We start from the raw sequence: 12,762 nt of genomic DNA on the forward strand, positions 1-12,762 counted from the left end.
AGGGGAGCCGCACATACAAATTATACCGTTTTATTTCTTCTCGGGCGCAGCTCTTCGCACCCGTTCCTGCGGCGAGCATCGGTGTAACCGAGCGAACGAGCATAGTGAAGGACGAAAAGCGATCGCGGAACACAGCGGGGGATGAAAGACGTGAGGAAAGCGGAGAAGGAGGGCGTGAGAAGCGTAGGGCGGCGGCGATGGCTACGAGATGACGCCAGAGTAGTGCGCGTCGTTTGAGAGGTCCGTCTGCGGCAGCTGCTAAGAGTGGCGCCCACGCGTCACTCACCACATTAGTGAGGCAGTCGCGCCACACTTCGCTCCGTTTGCGACGCGCCGCACGAGACATTGTCCGCGCCAGCCAATATGTCGCGAAATGAACACGCGTATGGAGCTGAAATTTCGGGTTCGGTAGTATCGTAATCGTCGGTGAATTTTCAGGCGAAAGCCTTTCTAGGCTCATGGTAAAGTTTGTGTCAGCAGACCTGACCGCCGGAGTGTCCGCCGAAGCGTCATCACGCCATATGAAGACAAATTAAAGAATGAAAAATGATTGATAGTGACAGTTGGTAACGTTATAATAGATTGGTAGAGGTTAATAATGACTACTAATGACTCCGAAATGGCCTATGTGTCTAACCAGGCCTTGTAACGCCTACTATTGATTAGAAATGACTAAAAATGCTTAGTAATGACAAGTAATGACTAACAGTGACTGAAATGACTTGTAATTACTACTGATGACTGTGATATGACTAACATGTCTAACGACGGCTTGTAATGACCACAATTGATTACACATGGCTAAAGATGCTTAGTAGTGAGCAGTAATGTCTAAAAAAAAAGAATAGAAAGAGGCGAATGATAAGCGGAGGAAGAGTGGGCTTCCGCCGCTCACCTCTTAAAAGAGGTCTTAAGAGACCCTGTAATTCTTTTTTTTTTAATTGGACATCTTTGTAAACAGGCTCCTGTGAAAGCTAGCATTGTTCAACATTGCCCGTGAAATTTAGCGCTGACTTTTGAAATACACTTGCGCATTTCAGCGGATATTATTTGCGTGAGGAATCGTGACGTCCAGGGAGCTCATTAAATATTCACAAGTTGGCTTTCTAAAGCATGTACCTTATCACACGTTCCAAATGCTAAACTGAAGCCGAGCAGTCGTGAGTTTGTCTACTTAGCAAAAATCCTTCCAGCAGCAGCACATTCGACAAATCAATTCTCAAGCTACGGTACATGTTTTAGCAGATTTCGGGGACGGATATCTAGCTTTGAGGTGATGCTATTTTTTTACCTACACCCGTTGAACGAGTGTCGCAAGACACCGTATTTTACAGCGGAGCTGTATATATATCTTCTCATAGATTTTTCAATGTCCGTGCCTCAAAGCTCCCGCACGCTCTATGAGGAGGCAGTGGCGTAGCTAGGTCGTCTGGCACCCGGGGCCCATAGGTCTTCTGTCACCCCCCTCCCCGGGTGTAGCTGGCGGAAAGAGGGGTGTCTTCAGACGCATATGACACCCCCCCCCCTCTCTCCGGCCCCTTGCACCCGGGGCCCACGGCCCCCCGGCCCCCCCTGTTGCTACGCCACTGTGAGGAGGCAGAGCGAACCAGTAAGGCATGTGCTGACATGTGGCGTAGCAAGAGGAAAGCTCAGAAGCCACCCAAATTCCATATAATAATTACTAGAGGGAAATCCGGCCCTAGTGTCTACGGGAGCTGCAATCGGGGCGGTTGAGCCAGCATGGGGATTATGGGAAGTGCACGGATTTGCCTAACCTTCGTCCTTCTAGCTTCAAAAAGACGAAAATGCCGCTCGTGGCTTTGTAAACCTGTCATTTTCAACAAAGCACTGTGTAACAAATAATTACGTAGACAGTGTTAAACCTGTCCGACGGCAGGATTCGAACACAGAGCCTCCAGTACAGAAGCCCGACATTGAAACCGTTACGCCACGGACCCATGCATCCGCAAGCGGCATCAAGAAGCCCGTCTGAACTACTTGCGGACAAGTCCGCGTTGAGACGCTTCGCGCATTTGGCCACCTCGACAGGCTGAATAGCTGCAATTAGTAATTGTTTTGTTCTCGGAGAATGTGTCTGCAGTTGCGAGTATGCCGTTCAGTGTATATATCATAGCGACCTCAAAGGTATTGTGACCGTCGTTACTAAGTGACAGTGAGCGATGCACTAAAGCCTTGACCACAAGTTTTCTTCCCACGACATTTATAGCTCCGCTGGTAATCCACTTTCGCAGTGACCTTAATTTTTTTATCTGATGTAGCTCCACCCACCTACATGAAACTATTTTTATAGCACTACTGTAGTATAATTACATTTTCTACACCGCAGTTTTGACGAGTGTAGGTAGCAAAGTGCGAAGTCGGGCAGAGTGCGATACTATATTCGTTTTATATTAATCATAAGAAGCCAACAAACGAAGTTGGTGTCTTCGTTGGTTTCTTATATGATTAATAAAAAATCGGGCCCCTCAGTTCCTTCTTCTCGTTCATGCATAAAAATCTGGTATAGTATGGTAGTTACCTGGCGAGCCACGTTCGCATGTGTATGCGTATGTACTCACAGCCTTCGAGGAACGGCATAACCTTGAAAAGACATCCGCAACAGCGAACGCCTGAGATTTCCCTAGCTTTCGTGAAAAGAAAAAAAAATGCGTCGATTCCTGCGTCAGTGAGCCTTCCGTATCGTTACTCCAAAATAGTTAAGGTATGTTGATTTTTTTTTTTTATCCTTCCTTTTAACGGTTGGCGTTCGCTGACGCACGTATACCGTAATATTGGCTTTTTCACCATCACCAATAGACATTACGTCTATTGCTTGATTGAATCGATGACCGGGGTAGTTAGAGAAGTATGGGAGAGGCCTTTGCCCTGCAGTGGGCGTAACCAGGCTGATAATGATGATATATATAGACATTACGTCTATTGGTGATCAGCAATCAATATCACCAGTGATCACCATCACAATAGACATCACCAATAGACTTGCTTTAGTCGCTTGCTTAAATAGATCTTGTGACACCGAGTAATGAAAGAAAGTTTGCAACAAGTCTAGAGTACGCCTGCTTCTATACGTACGAGAATTTGGATGGCGCACGATGCACGCTCGTTCACTTTTGCGCGAGCTATCTGTTCTTATATCATTCTACGCATATTTTTTTCAAGTTCATTTTTTTTTCTTCGCCGTCTATGCGTGTGTGTGTGGGGGGGGGGGGGGAGGCGTCTATAATGGCAACATGACTTCCCGTGCTCTCGTGACGTTAATGGAGCGTTTTGTATGTGTATGATAGCGGAAGGATAAGGCGCGCAGACTAGCAAAGGGTGATCCATACACATCGAGACCTAAGCGAGCAAAATTGCGTGCCACCACTTGAAACCAGGTAACCTGCGAATAAGCATGGAGGAGAGTTGTGCATCGCTCGCAACTCAATTTCCCGCTGATCCTGAACGTCGCTTAAAAGCCTATGGTAAGCACTGACACCTGAACAAAAAATAGTGCCTGTAGCGCACATATTTTGCTTGAGACGTCATTTCAAGGACAGTGAAAGGATTAGCCAAAGCTTGTTTGGCACATTGTGATCACATCTTAAACAGAATACAAAGCCAGCGATTATGTGACGTACTTTCTTCTGGGTTGCTCTTCTCGAAGCTCCAGAATTCCGCCATACTGTCAAATTCGCCACCTTTTGTCAGCGCCGATTGGCTGACAGGGCGGTTAAGCCCGCTCCAATTAGCTCAAAAACTCACAGTTGGCGCAATGTGACACTGTACAGAAACGCACTCCTGGTGCCCCCCTATCATTATTTCTGATTAAACAAGTTATTATTTTTTTAACATTGGTCCCACCGTTTGCTGTGCAGGTCGCCGCCGTACGTAACCAGGCTCGAAGATGACATCGTCACTGACCTTGGGAGTGCTCTGCGTGTGCCTCATGGTAGGTACCTGTAAACGTATTCTATGGACAGCGGATAAGGAAGCCCCGCGCATAATTGCGTGTGCACGTGCCGATGAAATCGGGCGATAACGGGCGTTAAAAACTTCCACGCCCACCCTACAGCCGGGCTATACCTTGCGCATAGCACGAAGTTGTTTACCGTCTAAACGTATATACTGCCCTCATCACGCGGTACAGCTCGCTGCGGACTCGGGAGAAATGAAGACTCAAAACAAGGACGAAGCGCGCAAATGGAAACCGCTGGGCGGGGAACCGTCTGCAATCGGGACACCAGACCCGCTCGCAGAGCCAGGCGCTGCAACAGAAAAAAAAAAAAAAAAAAAAAAGAAACCTACCTGGCAAGCCGCACTACGGGAAAACACCACGGGCGATACGATGTCTCCGAGGCCGAAGTTTCCTTGCGAGACCGTCCAGACGATTGTGTGCATACACATTTTGCACATGTCAGCCGCGGGAGAATGAAAAAAAAAAGGGGGGGGGGCAAAATTAATTTTTAGGTAGCGCACGGAGCGCGCGTTTCCTAAAAAGTTCGGTTGCCAATTATTTTAGGTTACCATTACCAAATACCACGCGGATTCCAAGTTTTGGCGTCAGCAGTGCCCCCCCCCTCCATATTTTTCTTCCTTTTTTTTTTTTTTTTAAGGCTCGACCTCAGGTCAACTGTAGCATTGCGGCACCCACTCGACAAGCGCTGGAGGTGATTTTATTACCAGTATTGCCTTACGCGGGGCAATTCTAACTCTCCCAATGCTCATATTAATTATTCAATCGCGATCCGGCGTTATTTACTCCGGCGGCTGCTGCGTATGGTGCGGCCGCGCGGGCCCTATCTTGAAAGCGATCCGCGATGGGGACTGAGCCTAGGTGCGCCGAGGGCTGATAGCTTCGTGTGCGCTGTGTTCTCGCCGCTTAGTTCGCGTTCAAGCGAGAGGCAGCACGAAGGTCAATTCGACCGCTGCTGCTGCCGCGCTTCCTCACTCCAGCGTTTTGACAGCGACTTTCCGCTGTCATCGAGTGAGATGGGCGCATGTTTGCTTGTGGGCGCGTAACACCATGCTTGTTAATTGATTAGTAAAAGAATGTTTACAAATTTGTAAAGCCGATAAATCTACTATCCTTACTTCGTATAGATTCCTACTAATTTGCTGTCGCAATCGATGCTTCGCCTTACGGGCGAAACTGCGACATCTTTTTTGCTTTGAGTTCGCATATCGTTAACGTTTTACCTCCCGAGTTATTTTTGAAAAGACGTTTCCAAAATGCCACTTTTTTCAGAATGCTTGATTGAATCGATACATTAAGTATATGCCCGAAATATAGAATATATTTATAATATTAATTATGATAATATAACTCATAATAATATATTTCTTTGCAGAACACCCATAATATTTGCTTAATTCTAGAGAAAGTAGACTTCCGTACACTTCTTGAAATGAGCTTTCTTCAGCGCCTGTAAACAAAAGTGCACGTCCCGAACAACACTTCTGTGGCCTGTGAGAAATCTAACGAAGCCGACTGTCGCGTAGAATCACATTTAGTAACAGGAAGGCCCCAGTAAGGCACACACCAAACCCAATATCACAAGGAGTGCCATTTCAGTCATATAAACAGGGTGTCCCAGCTAACTTTAGCTAGAGTTTAAAAATATGCGAAGGCAACGTCTCTGGACAAAATCACTGTTGTTTGCCGTCACTTGGAGATACTCAAATTATTTTTTTCATTTCGCCTAACTAGATAATTCTCAAACAATATTTTTTTAATTAAGCAAACATTGTCAATGAAAAATTGTAGACCGACATGAAAAACTCCCGACGCGACTTTCTGTTGCTCAATACGTGCTGCTTAAGTGTTTTTTCCGAGCGTAAAAGCCCGCGAATGCACGCAAAATTACCGCGCGACTGGCCGCTCGAGGCTCTTCGCGGGAGTTTTTTCATGTCTCTCTACAATTTTTCTCATTCATACTTTTCATCTGATTATAATATTTGAGAAGTTGATTAATTAATTAGGGTCATGTAACTAGGCGGAATGAAACTAACCCGAGTATATCCAAGCGACGGCATACATTACCTTGATTCTGTCTAACTACGTGTCATCCACTGTTACGGTGGTGTCATCAGCATATTTTTTACTCTAGCTAAAGTTAGCTGTGTGTGTGTGTGTGTGTGTGTGTGTGTGTGTGTGTGTGTGTGTGTGTGTGTGTGTGTGTGTGTGTGTGTGTGTGTGTGTGTGGATGATGATGATGATGATGAGAGCGCGTGTGAGTGCGCGCGCGATACACTGGTCGCGGCCCTACGAGCCCCTCCTCCCGAAGGGAGACTAAGCTTTGTGCATCAGGGTGTGATCAGAATACACTTGGAAGTTCGTTGGCCACGCGGTCTCGAATACGCCGCGGTGGCTTCAGTGTCTATATGACATTCTGCTGCTGAGCACGAGGTCGCCGGTTCGACTCCTGGCCGCGGAGGCCGCATTCCGATGTGGTCTGCGTCTGATTCGCTCCTTGCGGTATAGCAGCTCGACAGCAGCCTATCCAATAAGGCGTAAGATGAGAACAAAATGACTTTTTTTTTTTTTTTACTTCCCGCCCATCCTCGTTTCTTTTTCTTTCTTTCGTTCGCAACTGTCGCTGAGCCGCCTGGTGTAAGCTGCTCACAGTGTGCTGACGCAACTTCGTTCGCGTCGTTGAGCGATTGTAATCGACCGCCCCAGTGAAGTGCGGTGGCGTGGCGTGCGTGCGTGCGTGCGACGCTTTTCCCTGGCTGCGACAGCTCCGCGACCTTCCCGCGGGGGAGCATGTTTGTCGGCTCGAAACAGCGGAATGTTACACGCGGCATACTTTACCACCGACGGTATATCTTGTACGCACCTATACAACGCGCGGGCGACCCGGAGGCACATGGGGAGCTGCGCGCTTCGAAGTTTTTGACGCCGCTAAGAGTCCCAAAATGTCACGTTGTGCATCTACATACGCCGCGCCGCGATTAGAATGCCGCCACTGAAAACAGAATGGGTGTTCCTACGTCTTGGACTTGTGCATCTTCATCTTGCGAGATATATGCGTTCAGGTCAGTCTTAAATGTAGCGCAGTGCTTGTTTCGATTGGATTGAAGTTTGTCCAATCCAAACAAGCACGACTGCTGTGGGAAATTTTGAATGCACGCAATGACTGTGTGCCCCCGATAGGATATTTCTCAACGTCCGCGCATCGAAACGCGGCGTGAACAAGCCCACCACTACATAAGTGTGATGAGCGCACCATGGAACAATACTGAAGCAGTATGGTGCCTCTGTATACCGTGCGAAGTCTGTTCCCCCAACTTTCCTCCTGCAATCGACGGCAGGACCCCACGGCGCTTCGTCCCTGCGGCCGTATGGAAGGAAGTCGCAAACTCTCTTCTCCGATAGCGCGGCCGCTAAGCACGTGGGCGAGCCGGCGCTTTGCGCGGCGCGTCGGCAGCTCGGGCAGGGTCGCTACCTCGGGCAGTCCCACGTTATCGCTAAGCGGCTTTTGCTTTTCGCCCTTACTGCTAAAATGTGCGCATGGTAGACTAGGCAACTCGCGCAGGTTTCTTTTTTTCCTCGCCTTGCAGCTCTGCAGACGGTGCGTCGCTGTTACACCTCATCAATTCACTCTCGCGAAGGACCCCTCACAATGGTTCAAGGCAGGCTTCCGAAGGCGCTCAGTCACGCATGGCCGATGCCCCGAGCTGCTGTACATCTCAACCATACATGCAAAGTAGCTGAACAATTCGCCAGGCGCTTCCACAAGTTCGAAGACGATACGCGCGTCCCCCCCCATTTTTTTACCGTACAATAATAAAGAATTCTGCAATTTTGCTACCAATGTGGATTGTAGTATTCGCTTCAGTGTGTATACGAAACGCGGGGGGCGTCCGCACCAGCCCGTCGGAATGCGGATGACACGACATTGCATCGAATTCTGAGCATTAAGTTGCGGGATCGAATCCCGGCCACGGCGGCCGCATTTCGATGGGGGCGAAATGCGAAAACACCCGTCGTACTTAGACTTAGGTGCACGTTAAAGAACCCCAGGTGGTCAAAATTTCCGGAGTCCTCCACTACGGCGTGCCTCACAATCAGAAAGTGGTTTTGGCACATAAAACCCCATAATTCATTCATTCATTGCATCGAATTCATGACGCCATATGAACAGGGGGAAAAACCCCTCTTCGACAAATTCTCTGAAAGAACTAGCACCCGAGGTCTGGCAGACCGAAGAACACGCTGTGCCGCAACAGTGCATGTGTACTGCCACCACGTGAAAGGTGGTAGATCAGCAGGTCTGGGAACATCTTAAGGATACCATGCTATATCTTTGTCGAATATGAAGAGAGAGCGCAAAGAAGGAAATAACGCTGTTCTCAAATATCCGCGTGTTCATGATTTTCCTTCCCGTGATTTCAGATTGGCACGGCGTGGACCTTCCGGCTGCCGCAATCTTGCACTGGTCCACAGGACTGCCTCCATGACGAGTGCTGCGTTGTCGGTGAGTGCGACGCCAGAGTGCTTGGCACGCACAATAGTATACAAGTACGCCATGTCTAATGCAACACAGCAACTTCCCTGTAGGAGTCAACGTAACCCCACCGATTCTGGACGACTGTAACTGCATGTGAGCCGCCTCCCACCATATGTCGTAGCGTGAAAGACGCAAGGGCACGGAAAATAATCCATGATTGTGCAGACTCGTGTTCTTTTCTTCGTCCTCGTATCTTTTCCGTTCTATGCAAGATGCAAGCCATCGCCTTTCTCCGCACTATACGTGTAGCCACGCATGCATGCCGTTTGAACAGCTGCATTGCTATTAGCCAAGCGGGGCTTCGCGGCTTCAGTGGCTTCTCTAATGCGTGATTCACTGCGAACGCCCTCGGTCCTCCGACCATTATTTTAAATAATTTGTCGGTGCATTGGCGGTCGCGTACATCAAGCAGATAAGTATATAAAGCGCATAAATACACAACCGGATCAATAACGGGCCCCTGGCATGACACGAAATCCGTATCTCATTGTCGTGACTCTGACCAACGTTATACTCTAATTGGATATTAAATACGGCGCATATCCAACTCGGACGTCACGCTGCAGCAAGCTGACAGACGTAACTTTAATGTCGCAGCGTTGTCTCTGGCAGCATACTGTATCAACATACGGTGTAAACAGGTCTCAATGTCCGTAGAGCACTAAACGTGGTGCACGGGTTGTCTTGCTCAAGTAATATTTATTTATATCCATAATGTTTCCTGGGGCTCTGAACTATAGAACGGTGGGGGTTCGTATAGGTGAATTAGTTCAGAACGTAAAGGACTGCACGAAACAGATAGGGCACAAGAAACGGACGACCGAAGTGCTCATGTAGTCCGTGCTTTCTTGTCATGTTTTTGCCCAATCTTTACCTTAAATAAAGATCATATACACTATAGTCCTCTATTCTAGTTTATATAGGTGCTGTGCCAAGCCTGTTGTGCAGACTGAAGACTGTAATGTGCGAACTGATGACACAAGACAGGAGAATCTGTCTTTGTCAGCTTGCGTATTTGTATTACTCCATTAAGCTAACACTTAACCATGCGACCACAGAAGTGTCCAGAACAACGGTTTTTCCCTCCTCCACTTGTTTTATGTGACACCTAGGTGACCATCTGAAGCAACTGCAACCTCTGGAACGGCTGCGTCATTCCATGTGCTGCTTTGTCGTTCATTTTAATACTTTCCAAATATCCATCCAAGTGCATGCATATCAGGTGGCTAGAGAAGTCAATTCATTACTCATGTGTTATAGTAAAAGGTAAAAGAACTTCTTGAGAGGTAGCTTCATCTCGAGGAATGTCCCTATTCATACACAGTCGACACCCGTTAACTCAACCCTTGCATGACTGCACGATTTAGTCGAATTAACGGCAGCAAGATGAACAGCTTCAAATTCTTTATTATTGCTTGACGTAGCCTGTAATCTCGTTTTGTTTCTTGCTCTTGAACGACTCAAACCACTGTGAAGCGAAAGGCAGCAGTCTTTAAACGCTGCCTTAGCGCGACACTACTACACGAAACAAGCAGGAACGGCCGCATCATGGGCGGTAGGAGTGGTAGGAGATTTAAAAAGAACGGCGTCCCACGAATAGAGAAACCGTAGCACTGTCTGCTGAATTTCTTGTGTGGTCTCATTAACCGAAGAGGCATGCTTTCAAGTTCCAGCTAAACAAGTTTTCCTGCGATAGCAATGACTGGTTTTGCACTGTGCCTTTGCAGTGCATTCGAATAAAGCGAACAGCCGAATGAACAGTCGTCTATCTGACACGCAGGAATGCTCTCATTAGACAACCCCTGCACAAATTTGAACTTGTAAAGGAGAGAATGTTAGACAAAATTTGTAGGAGAGAATGCTGAATCCTACCGACTATAGGGAGCAAAATTTTTATTTCTGGCCTATTTACAGAAATTGCTGGAGTAAGCTAAGAACAAACAAATCTGCAGCACAATGTTTGCAAATACGTAAATGTGCACCAGAAACAGATATCGCAGTTCTTTAAATTGCATTGGCGGAGCATCTTAAGCGAACAAATACAATATACGAGTTTCTAGCTTACGTGAATCTGGCAAAGGCTTCGTAAATGTTCGATCAAGGCTTACTCCCAATTAAAGATGTATCTTGACGGTGCATAATGCATCATTTTATCCGTTGTAGATGTCTCAAAGATGCAGTTTACAGAATTGTGCCTTTATTTTTTTTTTCTTTTCCGAACACTGGGAGTTGTAAGCTCGATGCTTGTCTTCTTAAACTTTGAGACTTTCAGCAATTTTTGTGAATAATATAAATAAATGGTGTAAATAAAGAAATATATCTACAGTCGGTAGATGTTATCTTTCATTTAAATGCAATGAGTCTCGTCAAATTCAGTGCCGTGGATGCCGAATAAAATAAAATTCCCATTCCCATGCTTTTAAACTGCAGCTCCAAAGGTGAAGCTTCCTCCGAAATGTAATTTAGCCAGTTTAACGCAGGACACACCAGCTGTAAACGGACCCTGCTTTTCGAGTGCGTGGACATTTTTTACTTTTCGCGGCCAGTATTGCGCTTGAGGCACGTTCGTGCCGTTGCGCTGTCACTGTATCAACGGCGCATGCATGGCTCGCACGTGTAGGCCGAGGGTTAGAGGTTTCCGGAGATACACAGTGCGTTTGGCTCGAGAAACTGCGAAGCCAAGTGGACGCACCGTCGGCGTTCTGCCTTCCGCTGCTGGCATGATCGAACGTTGTGCGTATATATATATACAGTACATTACTGTCCTCGTGCTGAGCAGCTGTGTGCATGCCACACTATATGGTCCATCCATACATTAGACAGTAAACGTCAAGCTAAATCTATGTAATTCTTTCAGTGGATGCCGACAGACGCCGCTGATTTTCCGTCGCGCTGATGCACCATCGAGGCATGGCGCCTGCTACGCCGCTGCCGTCGTTACCCACCGCGCCAACGTTGTCGACTAGCAAGGCGCTGTTTTTCAATTCAGTTTCTCGTGATACGTAGAGGAGAACACCGTTCCAGGAGCTCGAGCATTGTAACCTTAAACCAAGGAGGTATTAAATTCTGAAGCCAGCGCTTGCCCTGACTTCACCTAGAGTGGCGCGCAGGCTACAGTCCGCTCACAACTTAGCAAGTGCCTTTGTTTTGTGAATGTAAACGCTAGGGTAATTGGAAAATAAAAGCGCGTTGCTTGTAGCTAAAATATTATATTTGTCAAAATATTGATGCCACGAACTCTTTAAAATAAAAAAATGTGCCACAGCATTCAGGTTTCTCCTCCTAAAACCAGTGAAACAAAGATATTCATTAAATAGGATTTCTACAGCTAAATTGGTCATCTGAAACATGGAGGTGAAAAGAAAGCGCTTCCTGATGTCTCTTTGTGTCCCGAGTAAGATGGTGGTGGCCTGGCTTCAATTTCAGGACATCATCTCCACTCCACAACTTTTTTAAAAACCCCCTTTGCCTTAAACCATATACACTATTTTTCAATGCTTTAATTGCCTTCGGGCGAAACTTCCAACATTCTGCACTAGCTGTGAACACCTTCCCAAAATACTAGGGTGTACTGTTCTAAAAATACCACTTTTATGGTTTCTGCTAAAGAACCATAAGTAGAGTACAATTGTACAGAATTACGTAGGTTCTCTCTCTCTCTCTCTGAATTTGAAGTGGGCTTGCAAGCCAGGTTTTAAAAGACATCTCACCAGGACACATCACAAATTTTTGTTACGTACACTGAACGTTGTTGGGCACAGCGTCTAGGGAGCGTTCTATGGCAAGCGTTATTCAAATTCGTTCATTATTAGGAGACTGGGGAATGCCTGAGGAAATGAATGAGTTGCCAAATTAATTGACATACTGCCGGTGAGGCTGCAGGCAAGACAGTACACCTTACGCAGACACATTTGTGCACACGAACTTGACTCTCTGATTGGAAGCGAGGTTGCCTAGCAAGGAAGGGCGTGCAGTCTTCCGTTAGAAATTTCGGTTGTTCTTGCAGCTGTGCCACTGTTTGATACTTAGATACATGATTGTCACCACATGATCACTGCACTGCACTTGTGTTTGCAATGGCCAAACCTGGTGAAGGGCCCCTTAAATGCTCCCAGACTACTGTGACACCCAACTTGTATCTTTGACATGTACTAATTTCTGTACAAGCCAATATATAAACTTGTTGAAGTGTTCCAACAGTCCAAAAAAACGGCAACACACTCAAGGATGGGTGAATTCTTCAGTGTCGACA

At 46.9% G+C, this 12,762-nt stretch overlaps 2 protein-coding genes across 3 annotated transcripts in view; one reads left to right on the top strand and one right to left on the bottom strand.

Annotated features, from left to right (window-relative positions):
• The window catches only part of Scgalpha (sarcoglycan alpha), a 196,785-nt gene that overhangs the window by 162,743 nt on the left and 21,280 nt on the right, over nt 1-12,762 (bottom strand). The window lies entirely within an intron of this gene.
• The window catches only part of LOC142566383 (astakine-like), a 47,695-nt gene that overhangs the window by 22,171 nt on the left and 12,762 nt on the right, over nt 1-12,762 (top strand). For both annotated transcript variants that reach the window (XM_075677347.1, XM_075677348.1), the window contains exons 2-3: nt 3,876-3,949; nt 8,396-8,477. In XM_075677347.1, the coding sequence (XP_075533462.1) occupies nt 3,905-3,949; nt 8,396-8,477 (127 nt within the window). In that variant the 5' untranslated portion in view covers nt 3,876-3,904. The remainder of the gene's footprint in view (nt 1-3,875; nt 3,950-8,395; nt 8,478-12,762) is intronic.

Source organism: Dermacentor variabilis, unplaced genomic scaffold, assembly GCF_050947875.1.
Source record: "Dermacentor variabilis isolate Ectoservices unplaced genomic scaffold, ASM5094787v1 scaffold_12, whole genome shotgun sequence".
In the NCBI taxonomy this organism is placed as follows: Eukaryota; Metazoa; Arthropoda; class Arachnida; order Ixodida; family Ixodidae; genus Dermacentor; species Dermacentor variabilis.